This window comes from Panthera pardus, unplaced genomic scaffold (assembly GCF_024362965.1).
Source record: "Panthera pardus isolate Hobbes unplaced genomic scaffold, ASM2436296v1 HiC_scaffold_17, whole genome shotgun sequence".
NCBI classification, from domain to species: domain Eukaryota; kingdom Metazoa; phylum Chordata; class Mammalia; order Carnivora; family Felidae; genus Panthera; species Panthera pardus.
This window is the reverse complement of record NW_026526732.1, coordinates 106,232,437-106,258,698: the sequence shown is the minus strand read 5'-3', so window position 1 is coordinate 106,258,698 and position 26,262 is coordinate 106,232,437. Positions and strand designations below refer to the sequence as shown.

The 26,262-nt window shown below is 56.4% G+C and overlaps 3 protein-coding genes and 1 long non-coding RNA gene across 4 annotated transcripts; 3 read left to right on the top strand and 1 right to left on the bottom strand.

Annotated features, from left to right (window-relative positions):
- Positions 1–4: 4 nt before the first annotated feature.
- Positions 5–2,455, top strand: POLR1H (RNA polymerase I subunit H). The gene is made up of 4 exons (XM_019439313.2): positions 5–291; positions 392–492; positions 689–798; positions 2,242–2,455. Exons 1-4 carry the CDS (start codon positions 156–158, stop codon positions 2,264–2,266), a joined length of 372 nt encoding a protein of 123 aa, XP_019294858.1. The 5' UTR covers positions 5–155; the 3' UTR covers positions 2,267–2,455.
- Positions 2,456–4,654: 2,199 nt separating this feature from the next.
- Positions 4,655–9,658, top strand: PPP1R11 (protein phosphatase 1 regulatory inhibitor subunit 11). Its single transcript, XM_019439312.2, has 3 exons — positions 4,655–4,890; positions 5,816–5,924; positions 8,458–9,658. The coding sequence occupies exons 1-3, from the start codon at positions 4,822–4,824 to the stop codon at positions 8,658–8,660; spliced, it is 381 nt and encodes a 126-aa protein (XP_019294857.1). The 5' UTR covers positions 4,655–4,821; the 3' UTR covers positions 8,661–9,658.
- Positions 9,586–14,582, bottom strand: RNF39 (ring finger protein 39). Its single transcript, XM_019439299.2, has 4 exons — positions 14,072–14,582; positions 12,656–12,678; positions 12,369–12,460; positions 9,586–10,844 (listed from the first exon to the last, which is right to left on the bottom strand). Exons 1-4 carry the CDS (start codon positions 14,507–14,509, stop codon positions 10,270–10,272), a joined length of 1,128 nt encoding a protein of 375 aa, XP_019294844.2. The 5' UTR covers positions 14,510–14,582; the 3' UTR covers positions 9,586–10,269.
- Positions 14,583–14,589: 7 nt separating this feature from the next.
- Positions 14,590–20,344, top strand: LOC109260845 (uncharacterized). The gene is made up of 2 exons (XR_008423001.1): positions 14,590–16,469; positions 19,566–20,344. It is a non-coding gene; the product is annotated as an uncharacterized LOC109260845 (long non-coding RNA).
- The last annotated feature ends 5,918 nt before the right edge of the window (positions 20,345–26,262 follow it).

Sequence of the window (26,262 nt, the reverse complement as noted above, 5' to 3'; positions counted from 1 at the left end):
TTGCGCGACGCGCTTTGCGCAGTCGCGGTCGGGCGGAGAGGAGGAGGGCTCGGTGGAGGGCACCGGCGAGGCCCCCCCACGTCCAGGGACCGACAGGGAGACCGGCGGGGAGACCGGCCGCTAGCGCGCGCACAGACCCCTACCTCGTGTGGCTCATGGACTCTGGGCGCTCCCGCTCCCACTTCCAGTCGGACCTGGACTTCTGTCCGGACTGCGGCTCCATCCTGCCCCTGCCCGGGGTTGAGGACACGGTCACCTGTATCCGCTGTGGCTTTTCCGTCGACGTGCGAGGTGAGGGGCTGGCGCGCGGCGGCCGGAGCCTGCGGGCGCGGGGAGTGGGGTCAGCGCCCCCTCCCCGCCCATGTCCACAACCCGTTCTCACTGCGCGCAGACTTCGAGCAGAAGGTGGTCAGGACCACGTTTGTGTTCCACAAGGTGGGGACGGCGGTGCCCGTGGCGGCGGACGAGGGGCCTGAGTTCCAGGGGCCCGTGGTAAGTAACCGACGTCGCGGACTGGCCCCACGAGGAGCGCGGGGAGGAAATGCAGGCGTGAGCGCAGAGATCGGGACCCAGATCCCGGAGAGGGAAGCGGGGTGTCTGCAGCAGCAGCGTGTGGTGTGAGGACCGTGGGCTCTGGTTCCGGGTGGGCCCCCCAGGACCCCCTGACACGCCCGTGCTGACCCGCCAGGTGGACCGGCGCTGCTCGCGATGCGGCCACGAGGGAATGGCCTACCACACCCGGCAGATGCGCTCAGCTGACGAAGGGCAGACCGTCTTCTACACCTGCACCAGCTGCAGGTGCGTGTCCTGCTGCCTTCTGCCCCTTCTCTGTTCGCTAACCACATTGATGCGCTGATCTGCTCCCTGTGCGGGATAAACCGTTAGTTTCTCTGTTCCCATCCCTTATTTCTGTACAGTTCAGGTAATAGGGGGATTTGTGGGGTTTTATTTTTGAAAATTACATTTCTCTTAGCCTTTTTATAGCCAGTGAACTAACCCTTTTGAGATATGTAAAAGCAAAAGGAAAACTGGAAGGCGAGTATTGCTCGCATGTTTTGTTGGAATTTCCTCTACACTCGAGTTAGTTTTCCTTTTCTGAGCATTAATCGCGTGTGCCTTCAGTCCTTCGTCTTTGGTGTTCTGTAGTTTCACCAGAGTATATCAGGATGTGCTTTCTTTTCTTGATCCTGTGCTGGACTTTCTAAAACAGGATTATTTTCCTCCGTCATCCTTGGAAAATTATTAGCCATTATCTCACTAAATATCGCTTTTACCCCATGTTCTCAACTTTCACATTCTAGAGCTCTAATCAGTTTATTAAGCCCCCTTCTGTGTTTCATTTTTTCCCATCCCTTTTCTCATCATGCTGCCTCTGGGTTAATTCTTACACCCTCCTACAGTTCACTAACTCTGTCTTCAGTTTATTCCAATTATTGTTACTTAAATTTTTTTTTTGAGTTCTACTTCATTATTTTTCAAATATCTTCTGTCATAATTAATAATTCCTAATTTCTAAATCATACTTTATTTATTTTTAAAATTTTATTTTAGAGCGCAAGTGGGAGAGAGGGGGGCAGAGGGACAGAGGGAATCTCAAGCAGGCTCCATGCTCAGCGCAGAGCCCAATACAGGGCTTGATCCCATGACCCTGAGATCATGCCCTCAGCCAAAATCAAGAGTCAGATGCTCCAGTTAATACGTCCCGCTTTTGATTTCGGCTTAGGTCGTGATCTCAGGGTTCCAGACTTCCAGCCCCATGTTGGGATCTGTGTGCAGAGCCTGCTTATGATTCTCTCTGTCTGCCCCTCCCCCGCCTTGCTCTCTCTCAAACTAAACAAATAAACTTAAAAGAAGAGATGCTCCACCGATTGAACCACCCAACCTTAGGAAGTGCTCCTAAGATTTTATTTTTAAGTGAGCTCTACACCCAATATGGGGCTCAAACTCAGAACCCTGAGATCAAGAGTGACATGCACCTGGAATCAGCTAGCCAGGCGCCCCATTTGTTAACTTTTTTTTTTTTAGTTGTTTATTTTTGAAAGAGAGAGTGTGAGCAGAGGAGGGGCAGAGAGGGAGGGAGACAGAGTCCCAAGCAGGCTCCACGCTGTCAACTGAGCCTGATGCTCAACCGACTGAGCCACCCAGGTGTCCCTCCTCCTTTGATCTTTTAATTGAATGTCTTGTCTTATGCTGGAGCCTCTTCTTTTGCTCAAATATAATGACTCCTTTCTTTCTCCATAGGTTTCAGGAGAAAGAAGACTCTTGATTTTTTTTTCTGGGCGACTCAGCGATCCCTCCCTCTTCTCTTCCTTGGAAGGTGACGGATGTTGGGTTCTTAGATCCCTTGTCCATCCTAGGTGCAATGGTTTGCTCCCATAGGACATTATTATGTGTCATTGTCCCCCGAGTACACTTACTCTATTTTTCCTTATTAAAGTTATATTTTTTTATATAAGCCAGACATCTGTATGTTATTTATAGTATGTCTTGTTCTGACAGGAATTTAAATGAACTTACAGAGATATATTTGTTCTTTCAGTGAGTATATGAGCTACAAAAAATAATATAAATTAGAACAAGAAAGAAAAAAAAAGAGCCAAGAATGGGACTAATATAAAAAAGTAATTATAAGTCTTCCATCACTAAATGTATTTGGTTCCTGACTTTAGGGAAACAAATGTAGGAGTTGGGAGAGTGGGATATTCAACAGGTAACTTAACCAAATCTCTTGACATGTGAATTTGGACAACAAAACATCTGTTACCAAGGGACACCAGTATGTACTTGGTACCAATGGACACTTTGAAAATTGTTTTGTTATTGCCCTTGAGATAAATGTAATACATATTCATCGTAATCATACATAGAGAGGCAAAAAAGAGTATTTTTTTTGTGAATCCCACTGCACAGAGATACTGTCTTTTTTAATGGGCTTTACTATACATGCTGAGTTGTATCTTGATTTTTATCAGTTTGAACCAAAAACTTGTAGTCCAAACACAACATATTCAGATTTACTCTGGAAATCTGTATTTTTGCATTCCTTGGCTTAAAGGATGATCAAAGGGTGATAGTAACCATGATTACCTTGTAATTGTGTGGCCTTTATATGTTTAGGGCTCTCAAACTTACCCTGTCTTGTTGTTTTTAATTTTTTTTTTAAAGTTTATTTTTGAGAGAGAAACAGTGTGACTAGGGGAGGGGCAGAGAGGGGGAGACACAGAATCAGAAGCAGGCTCCAGGCTCCGAGCTATCAGCACAGAGCCCAATTTGAGGCTCAAACTCACCAACCATGAGATCATGACCTGAGCCGAAGTCAGACACTTAGCCGACTGAGCCACCCAGGTGCCCCTACCCTGTCTTGTTTGACCCCCATAGCAAGTTGGAGGGATGTGCAGGGCAGACTTTACTGTGCATCTGAACTTTCCCACCCCACTTCTGAAATCTGAAACAAATCTGTTTTATCTACCCCATTTTAAGCCTCCCCTGGCCCATAACACCAACTGGGTAAGGTCCAAGTTTCTGAGCAACATACAGGACCTCCTGCATAAGCGCACCTACCTGCCAAGCCTCACCTGATAACTCCTCTTACATCCCAAGCAACGCAAAACTGCGTTCTCTTCAGCGCACACACTGAATTTGTAAACAGCTCTCTACCAAACAAAAAGCCATTTGCCGCCTTCCAGTTCCTTTTACCCCTCTTTGCTTCCTTAGAAACATGCACCTGTTTCTATCATCACACAAACTTACGACCATTTCTGTGCTTGATCGTACTCCCCTCCACCCCAGAGAGCGTGCTGGCAAGAAGTAAGTAAATTCAGTTTCACAGAAGAGATTAGTATCTTTCAGTGTCTAAGATGTTAGTCCTACAGCTTCCCCATCAGGGCTTCCCCATCAGGCTGGGAGCTGTAAGGCCGAACACAGAGCCAGCAACAATCCCAGTTGAAGGCCCCATTAAGGACCTTGCCCCAACACCTGCACACACAGGGCGACCGCCAGAACCCATTCTTTTATTTACTTTATTTTTTAAGGTTTATTTATATCGAGAGAGAAGTTCACACAAGGTCTGCACTGTGAGTGCGGAGCCCCACGAAGGACTCCATCCCACGATCCTGGGATCATGACCCAACTGGTAATCAAGGGTCTGGTGCTCCAGGACTGAGCCACTCAGGTGCCCCCCACCCCACAACCCATTCGTGATCGAGTGCTTCTGCCTGCTCCTGGGGCCCAATTCTCCATTTCCAGAGGCAAGGAAACGGAAGACCGGCTCAGGCGGGGTGGTTACTGCCGCCAGGACAGATGTTCTCGCCTGCACCTGCACCCCCATCCCGTACCCCCAACCCCACTGCACCGGGGGCCGCACCCCTATCCCGCAACCCCACACCCGCGCTGCGGCGCCACACGGGCTCTGCCCTTCCGGACCGCCCCTCGCTGCGCTTGCGCCCCGCCGCCCACGCGCCACACCCGCAGTGACGCCTCTTCCGCCAAGTCAGTGGTTCCTGCTGGCGGCGCCTGCGCACTGTCACGTTACGGCGGAACTAATCCGGCGACGCCTGCGCTTAGACGCGTGCAGCGCCGTGGAAGGGAGAAGGGGAACTACGGAGTGCGTCACACCCGGAAGCAGCGGGCCGGAAGTGGGGTTGGACAGGTTCTCCCCAGGGGTGGGGAAACGGAGGCCCAGGAGGAGGGGGAAAAAAGAAGGTGGAGGATCCTGGCTGCCACCCTGAGTCCGGCCCGGCCCGCTTAGAACCCTGAGACACAGAGAAAAGGAAGGGCGTGTCGTCCCCCTTCCTCCCCTCCTCCCTGTCCTCAGCCTTAGCCATGGCCGAGGCAGGGGCCGGGCTGAGTGAGACCGTCACTGAGACAACGGTTACCGTGACAACCGAGCCCGTGAGAAAGGCGGGAGGGGGGGGCGGTGATACCGGGAGGGAGGGGATAGGGATGTGGGCCGAGTGGGGTCGGATACCTGGGCCGGGGACAGTCGCCAGTACTGGGGCTTTGGGCAGCGGCAGAGATGCTGCCGGAGGCTACTCAGGCGACACGTGACAGAGAGTTAGAGTCGGGGCGCAGGAGCTGCTGCGCGCGGGCGGGGCTGGAGACCCAGGGACCGGAGCTCGGGGTGTCGGGTTGGGGGGTGTGGGGGGAACGAAGGGCTCCATGCGAAGGCTTGGCTGCAGGCAGGCTGGCCGCCAGCACAGCTGCCAGCACGTGTTTGTGCAAGGGGTGGGCGTGAAGGGAGGTGCAGGGGTCGCGGGAAGGAGAAGGGCGAGATGGGAGGACTGTTGACAAATAGAGACACAAGTAGCCTGCCTGCAAGAACGGGTTGAGTTGCTTTCAGAAAGAGAGGGTGTAGTCGTTACCCCCGGGTTATGGGGGGACGCGTGGGTGCGAGGGGGTAGGTAGGTAAGAAGAGGGGAGCGCCGGGCTTGAGGATGGGAGAGATCAGGACGTGGTTCTTTCTCTATGGGAGTCAAGGGTTAGGTACTGGGGACTGAGGAGATCGTGCTCAGGTACTAATACCACCGAGGAGGATTTGGGGAGGAAGATGGAGAAACAGCAAGGATTATGTTTTCCTTTGAAGACTTGCTGGGACCTTCCCTAGGTTAGGAACTGTGTCTTCCCCATGTCCTAGCAGTTGTCACAACCCCCCAAGGGTCTCCTTGAGGTCAGAGACCTGCTCCAGTTGCCCTTTCCCTGCACTCAGCTCCTCTGTTGGTCTGTCTGGGGCACTGACTGAACCGGGCCCCCGGGAGGGAGCTGGGCAGGTCAGGAGGAGGGAGCTAGCTGTGTCTGTCCGTCCTTCTTAACCTTCCAGGAGAACCGGAGCCTGACCATCAAACTACGGAAGCGGAAGCCAGAGAAGAAGGTAGAATGGACGAGTGACACTGTGGACAACGAGCACATGGGACGCCGCTCATCAAAGTGTGAGTGTTTCCCTCTTCCATCTGCTCACACCTGCCCACACCTGCCCCCAGGCCTGTCTGCCACCTGCTCACACCTGCTCACACCTGCCCACAGGTCTATCTGCCACCTGCTCACACCTGCCCCCAGGCCTGTTGCTGCCACCTTCTCATACTGGCTCACATCTGCCCACAGACCTGTCTGCCACCTGCTCACACCTGCTCACACCTGCCCAGGGGCCTGTCACTGCCACCTGCTCACACCTGCCCCCAGGCCTGTTGCTGCCACCTTCTCATACCGGCTCACATCTGCCCACAGACCTGTCTGCCACCTGCTCACACCTGCCCCCAGGCCTGTTGCTGCCACCTTCTCATACCGGCTCACATCTGCCCACAGACCTGTCTGCCACCTGCTCACACCTGCCCAGGGGCCTGTCTGCCACCTGCTCACACCTGCTCACACCTGCCCACAGGTCTATCTGCCACCTGCTCACACCTGCTCACACCTGCCCACAGGTCTATCTGCCACCTGCTCACACTTGCCCCAGGCCTGTCTGCCACCTGCTCACACCTGCCCCCAGGCCTGTCTGCCACCTGCTCACACCTGCCCAGGGGCCTGTCTGCCACCTGCTCACACCTGCTCACACCTGCCCACAGGTCTATCTGCCACCTGCTCACACCTGCTCACACATGCCCACAGGCCTGTCTGCCACCTGCTCACACCTGCCCCCAGGCCTGTTGCTGCCACCTTCTCATACCGGCTCACATCTGCCCACAGACCTGTCTGCCACCTGCTCACACCTGCCCAGGGGCCTGTCTGCCACCTGCTCACACCTGCTCACACCTGCCCACAGGTCTATCTGCCACCTGCTCACACCTGCCCACAGGTCTATCTGCCACCTGCTCACACTTGCCCCAGGCCTGTCTGCCACCTGCTCACACCTGCCCCCAGGCCTGTCTGCCACCTGCTCACACCTGCCCAGGGGCCTGTCTGCCACCTGCTCACACCTGCTCACACCTGCCCACAGGTCTATCTGCCACCTGCTCACACCTGCTCACACATGCCCACAGGCCTGTCTGCCACCTGCTCACACCTGCCCCCAGGCCTGTTGCTGCCACCTTCTCATACCGGCTCACATCTGCCCACAGACCTGTCTGCCACCTGCTCACACCTGCCCAGGGGCCTGTCTGCCACCTGCTCACACCTGCTCACACCTGCCCACAGGTCTATCTGCCACCTGCTCACACCTGCCCACAGGTCTATCTGCCACCTGCTCACACTTGCCCCAGGCCTGTCTGCCACCTGCTCACACCTGCCCCCAGGCCTGTCTGCCACCTGCTCACACCTGCCCAGGGGCCTGTCTGCCACCTGCTCACACCTGCTCACACCTGCCCACAGGTCTATCTGCCACCTGCTCACACATGCCCACAGGCCTGTCTGCCACCTGCTCACACCTGCCCCCAGGCCTGTTGCTGCCACCTTCTCATACCGGCTCACATCTGCCCACAGACCTGTCTGCCACCTGCTCACACCTGCCCAGGGGCCTGTCTGCCACCTGCTCACACCTGCTCACACCTGCCCCCAGGCCTGTTGCTGCCACCTTCTCATACCGGCTCACATCTGCCCACAGGCCTGTCTGCCACCTGCTCACACCTGCCCAGGGGCCTGTCACTGCCACCTGCTCACACCTGCCCCCAGGCCTGTCTGCCACCTGCTCACACCTGCCCAGGGGCCTGTCACTGCCACCTGCTCACACCTGCTCACACCTGCCCACAGGTCTATCTGCCACCTGCTCACACCTCCTCACACCTGCCCACAGGTCTGTCTGCCACCTGCTCACACCTACCCACAGGCCTGTTGCTGCCACCTTCTCATACCGGCTCACATCTGCCCACAGACCTGTCTGCCACCTGCTCACACCTGCCCCCAGGCCTGTTGCTGCCACCTTCTCATACCGGCTCATATCTGCCCACAGACCTGTCTGCCACCTGCTCACACCTGCTCACACCTGCCCAGGGGCCTGTCACTGCCACCTGCTCACACCTGCCCCCAGGCCTGTCTGCCACCTGCTCACACCTGCCCACAGGCCTGTTGCTGCCACCTTCTCATACCGGCTCATATCTGCCCCCAGGCCTGTCTGCCACCTGCTCACACCTGCTCACACCTACCCACAGGCCCATCTGCCACCTTCTCACACCTGCCCACAGCCTGTCACTGTCTACTTCTCACACCTGTTCACACCTGCCCAGCGGCCTGTCACTGCCTCGGTGATTCCAGGCATCAGGGACATGAGGCTAAGACTGGAGGAAAAGGGAGGGAGGGCTTGTCCTGGGACAGACCAGGGCCTGAAATCAGGAGGCATCAGCGGGCAGAAGCGGGGCTTTAGACCCTCGCCAACACGAGGAGGGTTTGGGGGCCTGAGTCCCCGGGGGGTGGGCCTGGGGAAGCTGGGTCTTGGCATGGTGGAAGCAGTTGTTACTGAGATCTGGTGGGTGAGGGACTGACTGTATCTTAACTTTTGTCCCTTTTTTACTGGGCTCCTCCCTCCAAATCCAGGCTGCTGTATTTATGAGAAACCTCGGGCCTTTGGCGAGAGCTCCACTGAGAGCGATGAGGAAGAAGAAGAGGGCTGTGGTCATACACACTGTGTACGGGGCCACCGCAAGGGACGGCGTCGTGCAACCCCAGGACCGAGCCCCAGCACCCCTCCCCAGCCTCCTGACCCCTCCCAGCCTCCTCCAGGGCCAATGCAGCACTAAATTCCTCTCTGCCCCACCATTCCTGTGTCTGTCTGGCCCTGAATGTATTCATGTGGCTACTTGGGGACTAAACCCATGGTTTGACCCCTTCTCCAGCCCCCTCCTGCCCTCTCCTCTGCCTGACGGAGGGAGGAGGAGAGGAGGGTGAACAGAGATCCTGAAATTCTGACTTGCTGCTATTCCAGAACCCAGGCTTCTGGGTTCTCCCAGCCCTCATTTCTCCTTTCGGTCCTCATCCTCTGCTCTCCTGGGATCCAGGCGTCTTGGTTCCAGTCTCTTCCCTTTGTTCTCACTGCCAAACTGCCTGTCCTGGGATCCAGGTCTCTTGGCCCCTTGCATTCTCTATTTGAGTCCCAAACACTTAAATTGGGTTTTCAGCAGTCCCAGCTTTCACTGCCAGGGTCCCAGTTAGATTCCGGGCAATCTTGCCCTAGCTATGCTTGTTAATCCTGGCTTGGAGCTCTTCCAGTAATGTATTTATATAAGCCTGTGGGATGTGTGGGCTCCCAACCCTACCCCCTCATGCCCTCCAGAGGGGCTGGGAGAGAGAGAGGTCTTTGCTTTATCACCTTTAATGGAAAAGGACATAGTGATGGCCTCTCCTCACCCTTCTCACGTGATACAGGATCTGACAAAGCTGGCTTGGGGATTGGCCACTTAGAGCCAGCCTTCTCCTGCATCTTGTGGCTTCAGAGACATCCAGCTTTGTCCCAGGGACCTGGGTCCCTGGGAGAGGAAGCGAAAGGGAGGGAGCAAAGAGATGGGGATACGTCCCCTACACTACACTCTTACCCCTTCCTTCCTAGGCTTTAATGTTTCTGCCAGCCCAGATACCCAGCTCCCAGCCCTCCCCACTCCTTACTGGGATCTTGAGATCATTTCCTAGGCCTCTTGCCATGCACAGTTGCAGAGATGAGTCAAATCATACCACCACTGAGATCTCATTTATTGCCACAGATGCACAAAATAAATAACCCAACATCTCAAAAAGTGTTAAATATGGGCCCATTTATACATATGGGGAGAGATGAGATGCTGTGTACAGGGATGGTTTTGGGGTGTTTGGGCCAACACCCCCTGCTGAGGAGAGGAAAGGGAGGTAGCAGCCTTGGCTTACTGTGTGTGCAGGGGGGAGTTAGGAAGGTTCCTAACGGGACAAGGCTGTGAGCAAAGGAAGCAGTCACCATGGAGTAGAGCTGGCCTGCCCCCTCCCCAGCACGGCATAGAGCTCCATGGAGGACCCTGAGACCCAGGCCAGAGTCTGGTGAATAAACCCCAGATTGGGCAGGGAAGTCGGAACCCTGGCCCGAGGAGAAGGCACTGGGCCCTCTGAGACCAGCAGAGGCAGGGGTGGGAGGGGAACGCTTGGCTAGCGGGGCCTCTGCGTAATGGACACCACCGTTGCCCAGTATTGGGGGGCAGGGCCTGTTCCCCAGCTCAGGTCCAGGGTAGCAGGCAGCCGTGGAGAGGCAGGTGGCAAGCGTCCCAGAGGGAGGGGCAGGAATCCGGAGGCCAGCCAAGATCTTCCTGCTTGGGAGAAGAGACAGTGTGGCTGGGTGGGGGTCTGTGTGGACGCGGCGGCCCCCCGGCACGGGCAGGGGGAGGGGGCTCAGCCCTCTGCCGGCACGATGCGCAGCGGGGCGCGGGCGTCACGCGTGCAGAGCAGCGGGAAGACGCGCTGCCCCAGCGGCCCGGGCGCCTGAAAGGCGAAGAGCAGATCGAGCGAGCGCCCGTCGTAGAAGGCCACTCGGCCGCGCTCCCAGTCCACGTCCACGCGGATGCGCCGCGGCGGGGGTCCCGCGCCGCCCACCGGGGTGGGCTCGGGCTCCGTGAGCGCCCACAGGCGGCCGGCGCGGCCCTCCACGGCCCACACGGCCCCCGCCGGGCACAGCCCCACGCGGCCCTTGCGCCGCACCGACTCGCCGGCCGCGCCCACGGCGTAGCGGGCTTCGCCGCTGTCCTGGTCCCCGTCCTCCTGGTCCCCGGCGGCGGCCGCGGTCTCCACCTCCCAGCAGTGCCGGCCAGCCCCGAAGCCCTGAGCGCCCAGCACCGCCGGGAGCTGGTCGAAGCGCGCGGGGCCGTCGGGGGGCGCGGGCGTCCCCGGCGGGGCCAGCTGGACGCTGCGGCGGTCCGCTGAGATGAGCAGCTGGCGGTGTGCGGTGCCCGGGTCCAGGGTCAGGTCGGCTGCGGAGGGGAAGAGGGGGGCCGGGTCAGGTTCTGCGCAGCAGAGGGCACCAAAGAGGCCTCCCAACTGCTCCAGAGGCAGCTGTGGGGCCAGAGCGGGAGGAGACAAGCGCCGCAGGGACGGGCCGCTTCCGTAGAACCGTCCTGGAGAAGCCCTGGCCGGCCTGGCGAAGGCGGCACAGGGCGGAGATCATGGAGAGGCTGCTTGGGTTGGGGGCTGGGAGAAGAGTGGGGCTGATCCAACTTCCAGGGAGGAGTGAGGACCGATACCGCATCTACTGTGGTGGTGGCGGGGCGTGGGAACTGGGTCAGCAGGATGCGGAAGGAAGGTGGCCCTGAGGAGGAGGACTGGCAGGGGGTGCTGGGACCCCAGGCAAAAGTGGGAGTGGCCTGGGGCAGAGGAGGAGAGAGAAACAATCCCGGCCCTGTGTGTATGGTTTGCTTTTGAGGAAAGGTTTCTGGATTGGGGTGCTAGAAGTATCCTGGGTTGTGGGGGATGGTAGGTAACAGGAGGGTGGGACACCTTTCCTGGCAGGCTTTTTTTTTTTTTTTTTTAAAGAGTTCTTTTGTAGGTAATGTCTACACCCTATGTGGGGCTAGAGCTCACAACCGGAAGATCAAGAGTTGCATGCTCAAAAAAAAGAGGGGGGGGGGGCGCCTGGTTGATGGCTCAGTCAGTTGAGTGGCTGACTCTTGATTTCAGCTTAGGTCATGATCCCAGGGTCGTGGGATCAAGCCCTGAATCCGTCAGGCTCTGCACTGAATGTGGAGCCTGCTTGAGGTTTATTCTCTCTCTCTTCCCCTCTACCCCTCCCCCCCCAAAACTGAAAACAAAACAAAAAAAAAGAGTTGCATGCTCTATCAACTGAGCCAGACAGGTTCCTCTTTGGCTGGCAGCTTTGGTAGCAAGCCAGGAGCCCCCCCACCCCCCGGGGGGGGGCTGCAGAGAAGGTCCAGAGCCCCAGGGGCAGAAACAGAGCAAGAGTGGTGGAAGCAGCTGACTTTCCAGGGTCGCGACAGATAAGAGGGGGGAATTGCTGGAATATGAAGAACTGAGGATTGACGTTGAGGGTCGAATTATGTTCCTCCCGAAAAGAAATGTTGTAGACTCTCAGGACCTCAGAATGTGAACTTAGTTGGGAACAGAGTCTTTACAGAGGTAATTAAGTTAAAACGAGGTCATTAGGGCAGGCCCTGGCCCAATGTGACTGGATGTGACTGGTGTCTTTACAAAAAGAGCAAGTTTGGACCCAGAGATGGATGAGCACAGAAGGAAAACAATGAGAAGACAACAGAGAGGACATCTGAGGGGGAAGGCTGGGAGAGAGGCAGGGCCGTGGAAGGAGCCCATCCCACCAACACCAGCCTCGACTCCCAGAGCTGACACGGTGGGTTTCTGTGGTCCAGCCCCTCAGCGTGTGCTGCTTAGTGCTGCCTCAGGGAAGTCCCACAGACCCCAGAAGAGACTCGATCTTGTCTGAGAGGGAAGACTGTCACTCAGTGCATCCCTCCCTCCCCGCTTACCCGTCAGTCTGTGCAGCATGTTTTTGACCACTGGATAATCTTCGGGGACGTCGTCGTCTGAGTTAGATGATTTGGGTGTTGGGGCGTCAAGTCTGGACAGATGAGGGAGAAGGGTCAGGAAGTCCGTAGACACCCTCTGCCCTCTGACGCCCCCACCCCAACCTCACTGACATCTCTGGGGCCCGGAAAAGCTGTGTGTGAGTGAGGACAGAGAGGTGAGCCCATGGAAAAGGTGACGGATGTGGCAGCTGGTGGTAGAAAGGAAGGAGCAGTAAAGCGGAACTCACCTCCTCCATGTCTTCCTCGTGTCCTGGGATGGGCAGAAGAGAACATGGATGTGAGCTCTGGGCTCGTCCTTGGGCAGCCCTCCCTATCCGCCCCTCCCTCAGGTAGCTGGGACTCGGTTGGTGAGCCCCGGCACCTCTCACAGTGACCCCTTCACCCCTGGGCTCCCCCTTTCCTCAGTCTTCCCTTGTCCTTTCATGGCCCTCCTTCCTCTCCATCACCACCCACCGCCCTCCTCCCCTTCCCCAGCTTCATCCACACCTGGGACTTGCCCCCTTCACCCTTCAGAGTCCCCGGCCTCATTCTGTGTCTCCTAATCTACCTTCCTGAGGGTGTCCCTCTCCTTCATCACTCTGACCAAACCCCCGAGCCCTGGGGCCAAGAGTTGGTGTATAAAAGCCTTGTAATAAAGCTGCTTCCCCTGTTGCCATAAAAGCCCAGTGGCGTTTATTGGGCCCTTGGCTTTGTGTCTCTACCCTGGCCTAGGCGGCAGCTGGACTCCAATGTGTCCCAGGAGGCCCAGCAGCTCGGGACACCGCGCTGGATGCCCTCCAAACACCGGGAACTCCCCTCCTCCCTCACTGTCCAGTGGGGATGACTGGAGCTGCCCAGTGTGGTGGCGAAGGGAGGGGCAATTTGCCTAATCACGCCAATTACACCTGGACTAATTAGGTCTATGTAGACTTCAAAGTGTGGAAGCAAGACCTGAGACCGGCTAGGCTGCTGGGGAGAAGCCAGTCAGGAGTCCCGGACGCCTGGGGGTCGGGCAGGGAGTAGGGGCAGGGAAGGTTAGGGTTAGGGGAGGGGCCCGGCCGGAGGCCGGGCTGCAGGCTCACGGGCCCCGCCTCCGCCGTCGCCTCTCCGGGCCAGGGGCTCTGGGAGGAGCGGAGCAGGACGCTCACCAACAGCACGGCGAACGCTGCCCTACCTCCACTGATGGCCCCTGGCCGCCCTCCTCTCTGCTCCGGCTTCTCGCGTCCCGCCCCCCCCCCCCCCACCAGACCCCGCCTTCCCCCTCCCTCCCGCGTCCTCCCCCAGGTTGGTTCCGACACCCCCCGTCCCCCTCCCAAGACCCCGCCGTCCCCCTCGCGCCCTCCCCAGACTGTTTCCCACCCCCGCCGTCTCCCCCCAGACCCCGCCGTCCCCCTCCCCCGAGACCCCGCCGTCCCCCTCCCAAGACCCCGCCGTCCCCCTCGCGCCCTCCCTCAGGCTGTTTCCCACCCCCGCTGTCCCCCCAGACCTCACAGTCCCCCTCCTATCAGACCCCGCCCCCTCCGCACTTCCCGCGCTCCGCGTTCAGTCTCCTTTCCTCTGCGTGCCTGAGACCCGCTCCCCTCTTGCTTCCCCACGTACTGCTGTCACCCCGCCCCGTTCCTCGGCCCCCACAGCCCCAGGGCGCGCCCCCGGCCCCGCCTCACCTCTCCGCGCGGGTCCAGGCAGCCCATGGTGGGGATGCGGCCCCCCCTGCGCCTCCCCGCGCGGGCGCCCGCCTCGGCCAGCTTGTCGCGCAGTCCCCGGCTGATGCGCACCTCCACCGCCAGCCGCACGTTAGACCTCAGGCTGCGGCGGGGGCACGGCTGGCCGCAGCTGGGGCAGGCGGGGGCGGGCGCCGGGTCGCCGGCGGCCGGAGGGGCGCCCCAGCGGCGGGCCAGGCACGCGCGGCAGAAGCTGTGCTCGCACGCCAGCAGCACCGGGTCCTCGAAGGGGCCCCCGCACAGCGGGCACGTCGCCAGCTGCTCCAGACGCTGCACCAGCCCCGGGCCCAGCTCGGGCGCCTCCATGGGAAGCGCGACCCCCCGCCCGCGGGCCGCGCCTGCTGCGAGCCGAGCGCGGGGCCCTGTCCCCGCCCGGCGCATGAACCTTCGGGCGCGCTGTGGCCCCTCTCCGAGCAGTGGCGGCCTCCGCCGCCCTCCCCGCCGCGCCAGGCTTTATAGGGAGGAGGAGGCCCCCGCGGCAGGTAAACACCGGGCCTTGCGCAACAGCTCACCTGGTTCTCCAGCTTCCCAGCTCGGGTCTGGGGGAGGAGGGCGGGGGACGCGTGCGCCCAGGTCCTAGGGGCGAGCAGGTGCTCGGGAGGGGGCGCTCTGGGGGCAAGTCCGCACCGTGGGGGCGGGGGTCGCCTCCTTGTCACCCCTCCGGCGCCCCAATCTCACCTCCGCCCCGGGCCTGTGCTCAGCCGGTGGGCAGAGCGCCCGGGCTCGCTTTCGGCGTGTGCGCCCACATCGCCGGGGTGTGAGTCACTCCAGGCGGCCGGCACACCCACTTCCCCGGAGTTGGAGGCGGGAGCGAGGATCCAGGCCTCGGTCTGGTGTGTGCTGTCACTCCTGGTGAGTCTTTCCTTTCCTCCCTGCTTGCTGCCTTACCTATTAAGGGCTTAAGAACCATCTGAAGCTGTGGGGTAAGGGAGTGGGGAGCAGGCGCCCCCGCTCAGGTCTCCGGGAGTCAGTTCTACGTCTGGCTGGGCCTCCCCTACTACTACTCTCTCCCCACCTGTCTGTAGTTCTTTCTCTCAGTTTTTCCCGGTGTGGGTTTTTATTTCCACTTTTCACTCTTCTTTGGGGTGTACCTAGGGTTCATCTATTTCAAGTCTCTTGGTAAACAGCGGCCCAGAGAGGTGGCCTTGCCAAGGTCACAAAGGCCGGGAATAAGCAGAAGTGGGGCCGTAGCCAGCCCTGATCTGTGCCCTAGTTGTGACGCCCCGCTGCCTCTGTTTTATTTGAGATCCCCAAAACCTCCCCTCTGCTTTCCAAAATCTTCCCTCTGATCTTTCCTCTCCCTCCCCTCTCATCCATCTCCTGGCTCTTCCCTCCTCTCTCTTCCCACGCCCTCCACCTGCTAGTTCCTCTGCTGCTCTCACGGGAGGCCTGTCTGTCTGCCTGCCCTGCAGGGTTTGTGGGGAAGTAAACATCTGTCCACGAGTGTGCTCGCACACACTGTTGTACAGACCTGTCTGCTCACCCATCACGTCCAAGTTCCCCACGGACAGAGGCGTTCACATAATGCAGAGGCCACAGATGTACCCAGTCTCAGACACACTGAATACCACTGGGGTGGACACCAAGGGTTTCTCAGGGACACAGAGACGTACTCAAAGAAAACACGCAAAGAGACGCTGTCATTAGTTTCATTGTCAATAAGAACAATGCGGCAGCCGTAGGTCTTTGGGGAGCAGCAGCTCTAAGACAAACATAATAAAGATCGGGCAGCCCTTGAGGCACCTTTCTCCCCACCTCTGCTCCACACTTACCGGGGAGACACTCAAATTGGACACCGTGATAAACCCTCACAAATAAACACATGTGTATTTATCTTGGAACAAAGCTCTCAGCTCAGTGCTCATAAGACCTACAGCTACAGATACGACCCAAACCTGTTTTGTAAAACGGGCTTTCATGCTGTGGAAGATGGAGTCACAGTCCCCCGAGATGTCCACATCTTAATTCCTGGAACCTGTAAATCTGTTACCTTCCAGGGCAAAGGGGAATTAAGTTTGCAGATGGACTTAGGGTTGCTGATCACTTGGGTTCGAAACAGGGAGATTTCTCTAGATTATCCACAGGGGTTCAAGGTCCACAACATCCTTAAAGGCAGAGGACAGAAGCAGGAGAGAACAACCAGCGAGAGACGTGTGAGAAGCACTCAGCCTAACACTGTTGACTTTGAACACTGAGGAAAGGGCTGCATGTAGAGGAAGCGGACGGCCCCTTGGAGCTGGAAAAGGAAGGCAATGGACTCCAGGAGGCCTCCAGTCCTGCTGATGGCTTCATTTTCTCCCAGTAGGACCCACTTTCGACTTCTGAACTGCAGGACTGTGAGGTAAGGGTGCGCGGTTTGCATTTGTGATCATTTGTTACGGCAGGCTCTGCTTCCCCTGTCCCACAAATCTCTGACCCTTTGGGACTCTCTGCACCTGTTTGTTTTCGCCCCTTCAATCTGTCACATGTTCTGGAGTTCCCTGTGTCTCTTGGTGTTCTTGTCCATTCTCTTTCTGTCTTCCTTCGGATCGCTTCATCTTCTTGGTTCCATCCCCACCTCAGGGCCTTTCAGACATTGGGTCCTTTCCAGATCTGGGCCTGGAGAGGTGGGGAAATGGCACGCGAGTGTGTTCAGAGAGCTGGCGTTCACAGCGCAAGTGCCTGCTGCGGCCTGCAAGGTCTGCTCTGCAGTTCTGTTCATGTCCACGTGAGAATGATCTGGGCAGCTTTTAGGTTCCCCATGTCCAGGAGACACCGCAGGTCAACTGTACAGAATCTCTGTGGATGGGGGGGAGGAGACAGGCATCAGGAGTTTTGAAAGCTTTCCAGGAGATCCCAATGTTTAGGCACGTGGTGACCCCACAGTGTGACCCGATGAGGGTGAAGTGTGCAGATGGACCTACCCTCCCCAAATCAGCCCCCATTTCGCTGTGCTAGACGCAGGGCTCACGTTGTTTGCTCCCTGAGATACGCGGGCTGATCTCCCCGCCAGGTGTGTGCACTTGCTCGGGCCCCACTTCCTCCAGAGCTGGACGAGGCTGTGTTCGTCTTGTCATCCAGGGCTCAAGCCACATGGAACACTTCAAGAGAGGATGTCTTTCCCCATTGTATCTCAAGTTGCTTTCCTCATCTTTACCCAGATGTACTGTCTTTGTGGTATTTATCACCATCTGAAATGGTCTGCTTATCTGTTTCGAGCTGTTTCTGTCCAATAGAAGGTAGTTTTATAGGAACAGGAACCTAGCCTTTATTATGTTCACCATGCTTTCCCTGAACCTGGAACGGTGCCTGGCACTCAGCAGGTCTCAATAAATAGAGAGTAGAACCTTGACTGCGAGTATCTTGTTCTGCAAGACAAGCAAACATTTCTGATAAGTTTTAACTTGATAAACGAGCGATGTCTTGCAATACAAGTAGTACGAGATGTGGAATGTCACATGATCAACACTGAGCCAATGTTCTCTCTCTCTCTCTCCCTCTCCCTCCCCTCCCCAGGTTGTGGGTGATCCTCTCCCATGCTCGGATGCTCAGTCTCAGGCCGAGGTGTTTGGCAGAAATCAGTGATTTTTCAGCACGTTGGAAGGTGCCCGTAACTGGCACTAGTGTATTTTTTGTTACTTCCAAGCACCTGTGGACAGTCCTTTGCTTTTCCAGAAAAGTGAGCTTAGGAATGCTTTGCTTCATTCTAGGTCAGGCTGCCTGCAGATGTAGACCCTTTCCTCTGCTGCCTCGTCGCCAGTTACATTAAATACAGTATATGACAAGAGTTTATCGACACTGCACTGTAGTCAACATCCGTGCGAGCGTATACAATGGCCCCCATGCAGAGAAAGATTCCATTGAGCCAACAGGTGGCAGTGATTCTGTCAGTGATAGTGAAAGTCTTTCTACACAAGAACCCTCCTCTCTCTTGCCTCCCTCACACCAGCCGTGAAAGTTTTCAAAGGGAAGTGCAGGTTAATTTGTTTATTTTTCTTTATATTTTCTTGATTTTTTTGTATTATATTACAATATTGTACTCATTTTTATATGAATATTTCTGGGTTGTGGAGTGAGTCATCTGAGTTTCCATTATTTCTTTTGGGGAAATTCACTTGGATACACAAGTGTTTTCGATTACAAGCATAATTGTGAACAAATTATACTCACAAACCAAGGTTTTACTGTATACCCAGCCATTGAACTGCCTGCCGCCACTTGGGCAAACTGAAGTGTCTTCTGGCAGACTCTGCTTAGACCTTCTAAATGTGCACAGTATTCTTCTCCTTGGTCAGTAATCATTGCACACTGGCAGGGGCCAGGCATGGTGCTGGGGGACACCCACATAGTATGTGGCATGGCATTCAGCCTGTGCTCCGGAAGCTCATGGTCTAGTCATCACATGCCTTCTAGAAACAAATGTCAGGGACTCCTGCTAACAGTGTTTCTGCTCAGCCTCTATCCGGTGCTCCCCGTGAGCCCACACCTAGTGGCTCCCAGACATATAGTGCAGGGGTGGACATTTGGAGACGGGCATTGCCGGGAAATGTCTCACTTCTCAAGGCTTTCTCCCTCCCCTGCCAGAATCCCTAACAACTCTGCCCGAACCCTCTGATCCCTGTTCTGGGCTCATTCTACCTCCAGAGAGCTACATGGGTGGAGGTGACCCTTGGTATGTGCTGGGTTGGCTTTGTGGGCCGACTGACCGCGACTGGATCCCGCCTCCCTCATACCAGACCCCACCCCTTTCCAGCTGCTTCCAGGAGGTCTCCCCTCTCACTGCGGAAAGTGAGAACCTACACTGGGAGGTGGTGGAGGTGGGGCAGGCCTTAGCCCATCTGCTACTTTCTTTCTCTTCTGCTTCTTTCTCATTTCGTTTATTCTTCAGCCTGGCTCTCCTCCATTTCCATGACATCCCCATCCCGTCAAAGAGTTCACAAGTCTTTAGGAGGGGTTAAGGCGGAGAGAGGTGTTTGGGAGATGGAGGACCAGACAGTCCAGGTCTTTGCCCTCAGGGAATGTGACAAGGCAGATGAAGCTTTGTCCCTCATCCACCAGAATCCACCACTGCCGAGTTGGGGAGTGTGACGGTGCACAAAGGTGTACCCATCATCCACCCAGAGCTGTCATTACTGAGTTGTAAAGGTGGACTGAGGATTATGTTGACAGGTTGTAGGATGAGTGGGAATGATTTCAGGAAGGCCTCCTGGAGGCCGTGACTTGTAAACAAAGGGCAGGTTGGGTTGAGTGGGAAAGAAATGGAAAAGCCTGAACCAAAATCCTGAAGCATCTTTGGGGAGAAAACTGGAGAAAGAGATCTCAGGGGATAAGAAGCCTAATTAAGGCAGCGCAGTTCTTTCTCAGGCCTCACTCACTGTGCCCTGTTGCCCAAGACTTCCTTCAATGTCGGTTGCTTCTGTAAGGACTTGTGTTTTTTGTTTTTTTGTTTTTTTTAAAGACTCTGCTGTTTACAATGTGCAGCCGTCCCAAGAATTGCTGCACATACTCTGGGGAGACAGCCCTGATGGGGAGGGGGCTCGAGGCAGAAAGAGGATGAAGATTCCAGCAGATCAACCTGATACTCATGGACATGACCCCGGTTGCAAGGCCATCACCCTCCCAGCCCGCGCTCTGTAGCAGCTTGGGGCTGAGAGGATGACTCAGATTCCTGGGGTTAAGGATTTGCTTTCTGGTAGAGCTGCTGAAATTCAGACCCACTGCCTCCTCCCCTGTGTTCTTTCCCTGAGGCGTCATGTCCTCTCTTCTGAGACTTGATTTTCTCTATCCTGTTCCCCTCCTTGAAGCCCCTGCTCAGGGCTAATGGTGCCTGTTGGGGGGGTGGTTCCTCCCTCACCTTTATCCTGGATGCTCATTTGTTCTCTGTCCTTCTGGCCACCCCTCCCCCCCCCCCCCACACACAGCAATGTCACTTTATCCACCCTTTAAACTGCCCTGCAACATTCCATACTCATTCTTCCCTCCAGTGTGTCCCCAGACCTCCTCATCCCGCCGCCCCCCCCCCCCCCCCGCCCCCAGCAGAGTCCCCTTAGGGGCCATGCATTTGCTCCTGCATTCAGGTGGGCTCCCAGCAAGCACTTGCCGAGTCCAGCACTGTGCTGGGAACTCTGGTACAGGGTGAGCAGACCAGCCATGGTCCCTTGTCCTCTGGCAAATTAGATTCTGTTGGGAAAGACTAACCATAAGCAAGTAAACAAATAAATGAACAAGATAATTATAGATGTGATAAGTGCTTTGAAGAATATAAAGCGGGTAATATAAGAGGAATTAAGTGGAGGAGGTGTGCACGACTTTGACAGGGTGTTAGAAAATGCTTCTCTGAGGGGTGATGTGTGAGCCAAGCTCTGGGTGGTGAGAGGGAGCCCCCAGGCTGGGGGGCAGGGGGACAGTTCTTAATGCTCTGGGTGTGACCAGTGGTGTGGTAGGAGGTGCACAGGCCCTGACAGGTGACAGGCACTGGGCTGTGTTCTAAAAGCCAGGATTAAAGGGTCGGTCTGTGCATTCACAGACCCAGCAGCCTTCACCTCCCTTCCTGCTGTAAGTCTGGTCCTCCTCTGCCCCCTCACATTCGGGATGAGAATCCGTTTCCATGTCCACCCCCCGCAGCGAGAACGAGCCTTCCAAACAGATGATTTCCTATGCTGTGCCGGGCACCAGATGCAGCTAACTGGCTTCTGTTCTCACACTTTGAGGTCACAGAATCCCAGATGGGTAGAGCGTTAGAACTGACAGGGACGTTATCACCACGTAGCCTAACGCTTACATTGCAGATGAGAAAACTGGGGTCCACAGGGGTGACTGTGCTCATCCAGGGTAGCTGGGGTGCGAGTGGGCCAGCCCTTCTAGTCCCCATCCCTCAAGAGTGCAGGAAGGTTGCTGCCTGTCTCTTCTACACTCATTTCAAATAAAGAGGTGCTCACTGACCACTCTTGTATGTTCAGGGTGAGGCCCTGCTTGACCAGGAGTAGAAGGAGCGAATGATGAGGTCCAGGCACACTAACACTGATGTATGACAATCAGCATGACGGCCACAGCCTGTGGACAGCAAGAGAGACACCAGACAGTCATGTGCATGTCCACACAGTGCCGTGAAGGGAGCTGCAGGTGCTGAGGACCAGGTCAGGGAGCAGAAACTACTCTCTGTCTGGTCTGGTCGGTGGCAAGGGATTCAATACAAGGAACCACGTGGTAAGAGAATCATGGAAAGGCCTGGAAGGTCACAAGGCTCTAGCTGGACTCTTGGTTTCAAGGTCAGTCAGTCAGAAGCACTCCCAGAAGCACTGCCCCCACTCCCACGTGTCTGCTGGAGCTCGGTCACCTCATCTGCTATAGGAGGGGGGCCTCCCTCACTCTTGCCTCTTGAATCTCATACAACTACATCCAACTGGGGAAACCCTAGCTGCAAAAGTTTCTGAGAAGTAGAGTTTGTTTTACTTTCCAACCTCTCCAAATAGAAGGGGAGGGACATCATTCCACATATCTAGAGTTGCCAGATAAAATATGGGACGTCCAGGGGCGCCTGGGTGACTCAGTTAAATGTCCGATTTCAGCTCAAGTCATGATCTCGCAGTCCCTAAGTTCGAGCCCTGCATCAGGCTCTGTGTTGACAGCTCAGAGTCTGGAGCCTGCTTTGGATTCTGTGTCTCCCTCTCTCTGCCCCTCCCCTGCTCATGCTCTGTCTCTCTCTGTCTCAAAAATAAATAAAAACATTAATATATATATGGGATGTCCAGCTAAATATGAATTTCAGATAAACAATGAATTCTCTTAGCATCAATATCTCCCAAATACTGTATGGGGAATACTTATACTAAAAAATGATTGATTATTTATCTGGGATTTAGATTTAAGTAGATGTCTTATGTTTCTGTTTGCTGAATCTGGTGAGCCCACAAAGACCTGGCACAGGGCTCTGGTTTAGATGGGGGTGTTGAGGAAGGCCTCTCTGGGGAGCCAACGTTCAAGAGGAGACCGGAGAGATGAATAGAAGTTCATCAGGCACAGAGAGGAGGGAAGGGCATTCCAGGGGCAGAGAACAGCTTTACAAAGACTCTGAGGAAAGGGCCAGTGGGGGCCGATTTAAGGGAAGCTGGTATATGGTGAGCTGCAGGTGAAGGTAGTGCCAGTAGATGAAGACTCAGGCAGAGACCAGACCACACAGGGTCTCCAGTTAGAAGGAGCTGAATGAGACAGGTGTGGAATAAGAGTGACCCAGGGCCTCTGCAAGCCAGTGGTGGCCCCCAGAGTCTTGTGGGTTGGTTGTCCTGAACAAAGAACGTGCTCCAATGATCTAGGTGACAGGCGGTGACCCTGGAAAGGAGCAGGCCAGGTTCAAGTGTTTTGTAGATGGAAGCACCATCCTGGTCACTGGGGTTCAGGGGAATCAAGGGTGAGTTCCTGGCTCTGGGAATGGACTAGGTTCATGCAAAGTGAGCTTTGGGTGTTGACATGGGACTGCAGAAGAGGAGGCCAGGACAGAGGGACACCAGGGCACCTCCTCTGGGTCTCTCTATAGAGCACCCCCTCCCCTGCACTTACCTGCTTGGTCCTTCTCTCCCTCCCTAGGTGTCCGCGCCTCCACCTTATCTGCTTTCCTATTCTTGCTCTCCCTCTGCTTGTCCTCATCCCATTTCCTGGACAGAATCAAGCTCAGTCAGTGCGGTGGACAGAGTGTAGAAGCCAGAAACGGAAAGCTTTCCCACAGCCCTGTGGTCCACAGTTTCCCAGCGTACGTAAGCCATTAAATCTCTTCCTGGTTCCAGGAAGGACTAAGGCTGGACTCAGGCAGCCAGGGAGGTTGGAGACATCCTCTAGCAGATGGGAAACCCATCAGTCCAGACCCCTCATTTTGGATCTTTGCCCATTGTGACTAAACTAGGTAAGATCCTGCCCAGTGTGGAGGAACACACACCCTATGCAGAAACAGTGGGATTTCCAAGATTTGACTCACTTCTTGTCAGTTTTGTGATTATAGAGTGGAGACATTTATATTGATGTCAGAGACTTGTTTTAATGATCAAAGGAAATCATTTGTATTCATTTATTCAACAGATATTTATGAAGCCTCGGCAATGTTTCAGAGACTGTGTTGGGAGCTGGGGCCTCAGAGAGGATGAGGCAGACAAGAATGTGCCCTCATAGGGATTCCATTCTGATGGGGAAGACAGGTCGATAAAAATGGGAAATGCCTGACAGGAAGCTGGGAAGGAAGGGAGGGAGTAGTGTGTAGGTGGGTCTGGGTTACAGTTTCAGCGGGTGGTATTTGAGCAAGGATTTGAGGAAGGTGAAGGGATTGGCCAGGCACTAGGAGAAAAGTGGTGCCGATTGAGGGAGAGGTGGGGCAAAGGGCCTGAGGCAACTCTGTCGTGGGTGGGATGTAGCCTGAAGGCCTGGTGCCTGGAGCTGGAAGGAGGGATCCCTGGGGCCGGGTGTGGGGGGGGTGGGGTTGGCGGGGGGTGGGCAGGGTCTCGAGGACTCTGGCTCCAGGGGAGGCGAGCCTGGCTCAGGAGGCAGATGGCAGGAAGAGGCAGCTGGTGTGGGTGGAGGCAGAGGGGCAGGAGGTGGGATGTGGGAGCAGGGAAGGGCCCCTTGACTGAGGGCACTGCCGGGGCGGCGTGGTGGGTCGTCGGGGGTCAAGTGTGAACTGTCAGCGCCCAGTAAACACGTGCCATCGTGCCATCGTGAGCCAAGGAAGACCAGTCTTCACCGCCTCTTCATTCTTGGGTCTCACTAACCACTCCCGAAGCGTGTGTGACAGTGTCACAAGGAAGAGACTGGGCCAGAGGGTGGGGCCTCAGTGCTTCTGCCCCCAGCTGACCCCCAGGGACATGGAGGCACAGAGAGTAGGGGCAGGGGCCATGAGTCAGAGACACCAGGCGGAACTGGCAGGGGAAACCAGGAGGGAGGCAGCCGCAGAGGGTGACCCAGAAAAACTAACCGAGCTGGAGGGGCCCCACGTGACACGCTGTCCCTCCTCTTCCCGGGTGACCTGTCACCAAAACATCACTGGCATGCTGCTGGCACCCGGCCTGCCAATTAGTGCAGGCGCCTCTCCCTCTGACTTCCTGAGGAGCCTCGACGCACCCCGCAGCCCTCCACCCGGCCCTGCACGCCCCACCCGCCCGCGGGTCTGGGGGCAGCTGGCCCGGTCCTGCGGCCCCTCCTGGAGCCCCTCCCGGTGCTGAGCGTCCTCGAAACCCAAATTCAGGCTGCGGCGAGGAGGACGCACCTGCGCTGCCGCGTCCCGCGCCCGGCTGGGGGTGGGGGGTGGCGGAGGGAGGGGGGACTCAGGAGGGGTTTTAACCAGGCGTGCAGGTTCACCCCACCTAAGAGGGCGGGAGCTGCAGACAAGTGGGCCCTGAATCAGGGCGCGGCAGGGCTCACCGGACTGGATGGACAGACCCGGACCGCCTGTACAGGGACGGTGGGGGACAGGGTGGAGACAGGGACCTCGGACCGCCTGCACCGGGACGGTGGGGGAGAGTGGGGGACCCTGGACCGCCAGCACGGGGGACAGTGGGGGATGGGGTGCAGACAGGGACCCTGGACCACCTACACTGGGGACGGTGGGGGACCGGGTTTGACCTGGTGGAGGCAGGGACCCCGGACCACCTGAACCGGGACCGTGGGGGATGGGGTGGGGGCAGGGACCCCGGACCACCTGGACCACCTACACTGGGGACGTGTTGGACAGGCTGGAGACAGGGATCCCGGACGCCTGCTCCGGGCCACTGGGGGCCCAAGGGGTTGCCCAGGGTTCTGTGCTGTGAGTGGGGGGCGGGCAGCATTCCCGCAGGAAGTGACGAGTCTGGTCCTGGAGGAAGGGAGATATTCCCCCAGTGGGTGGCAGGACAGGGTGTGAGAGGGCTTTGGGATGAGACCCAGCAAGGAGGGTGTGTGAACTGGGATGTGAAGCTGTGATGGCCTTAGTGAGGGGGTAGGGGGCCTTAGGACTAGCGTCCGTCCTGGGTGTCTGTCCTTTGTGCTGGAGGAATAGGAACTCGAGGGAAGGAAGCAGACATTCCCTGTGTGTTCCCACGTGCCGGGAAGCATGCAGAGTGCTTTTGCATAGTTACCGAATCTAATTCATGCAGCAGTTAAACACAAGGAAGACCTATTTGACACGAGATAATTTCTAAGACCCATGTTTAGAAGACAAGCAAGTGCAGAATTGTTTTGTGCTCTGAGCTGCCATCCGTATTAAAGACACACGCACACGGGGAGGATTTTGTCGAGGGAGCAGGGAGCATGGAGTTGGGAAGGTCCAGGAGGTGTGTCTGCAGCCCTCGGGCAGCTCAGCAAGCTGAGATCCGGGGTGTAGTGAGGCCAGGGGTCCTGCCCCCTGCCCTGGGCTGCAGCTCAGACGAATGCTGAGCTGCTCCTTCTAAACTTAATGTTGGCCCGGCTCTCCTGGGTGAGGTTCAGAGGTGGTCTGGCTGCAGGGGTAGTGTGGGAGGGGGGGAGAGAGGCAGGGAGGTGGGGGGCTACACCCGCTGGGCTGTGGGAATGGACTGGAGGAAGGGGGAGGAAGGGAGGGTGTGGTCCGCTCTGAGGGAGGGGTGGGCAGCGGGTCTCCATGGGGCTGGTGGGAAAACCAGGAACACAGAACACCAGTTATTTTTCAGGATGTGAATCAAAGTTACACATGCACATAGAAAGTCCACTAACTAGAGGGGCCAAGGAGAAAAACTAGCAGCCCACCCCCATCTCCACCACTGTAGCTCTTAGTTGATTTTGCTTTGTGGGGTTTGCCTGTGTGTCTGTAAAGGCTGTAAATGGTCTTGCAATTGTAGCATTATCTATTGATTAGTTTTAATGAAAACGACAGCCTTTATTGTTAACCACCAACCTCTCTCGGGTCCACAAACAGACCTCTTCATCATCTCCACCACACTCATTTTATAGCTATTTCAGTAATACACATATGTATACTCACACATATTTCCATCATATCTCCATATGTACACAGATAGCTATGTAAATGCACAAATATCCTGAGGGACCACATCAAACACGGATTCAGGGAGACAGTGGCTGAAAGAGACTTTCATTCTACATGTCTGGTGTAAATTCTTTATAAATGAATGTATACATTAATTGCTTGTTCAGTAAAGAAACAAAACCAGAAAATGAATCCA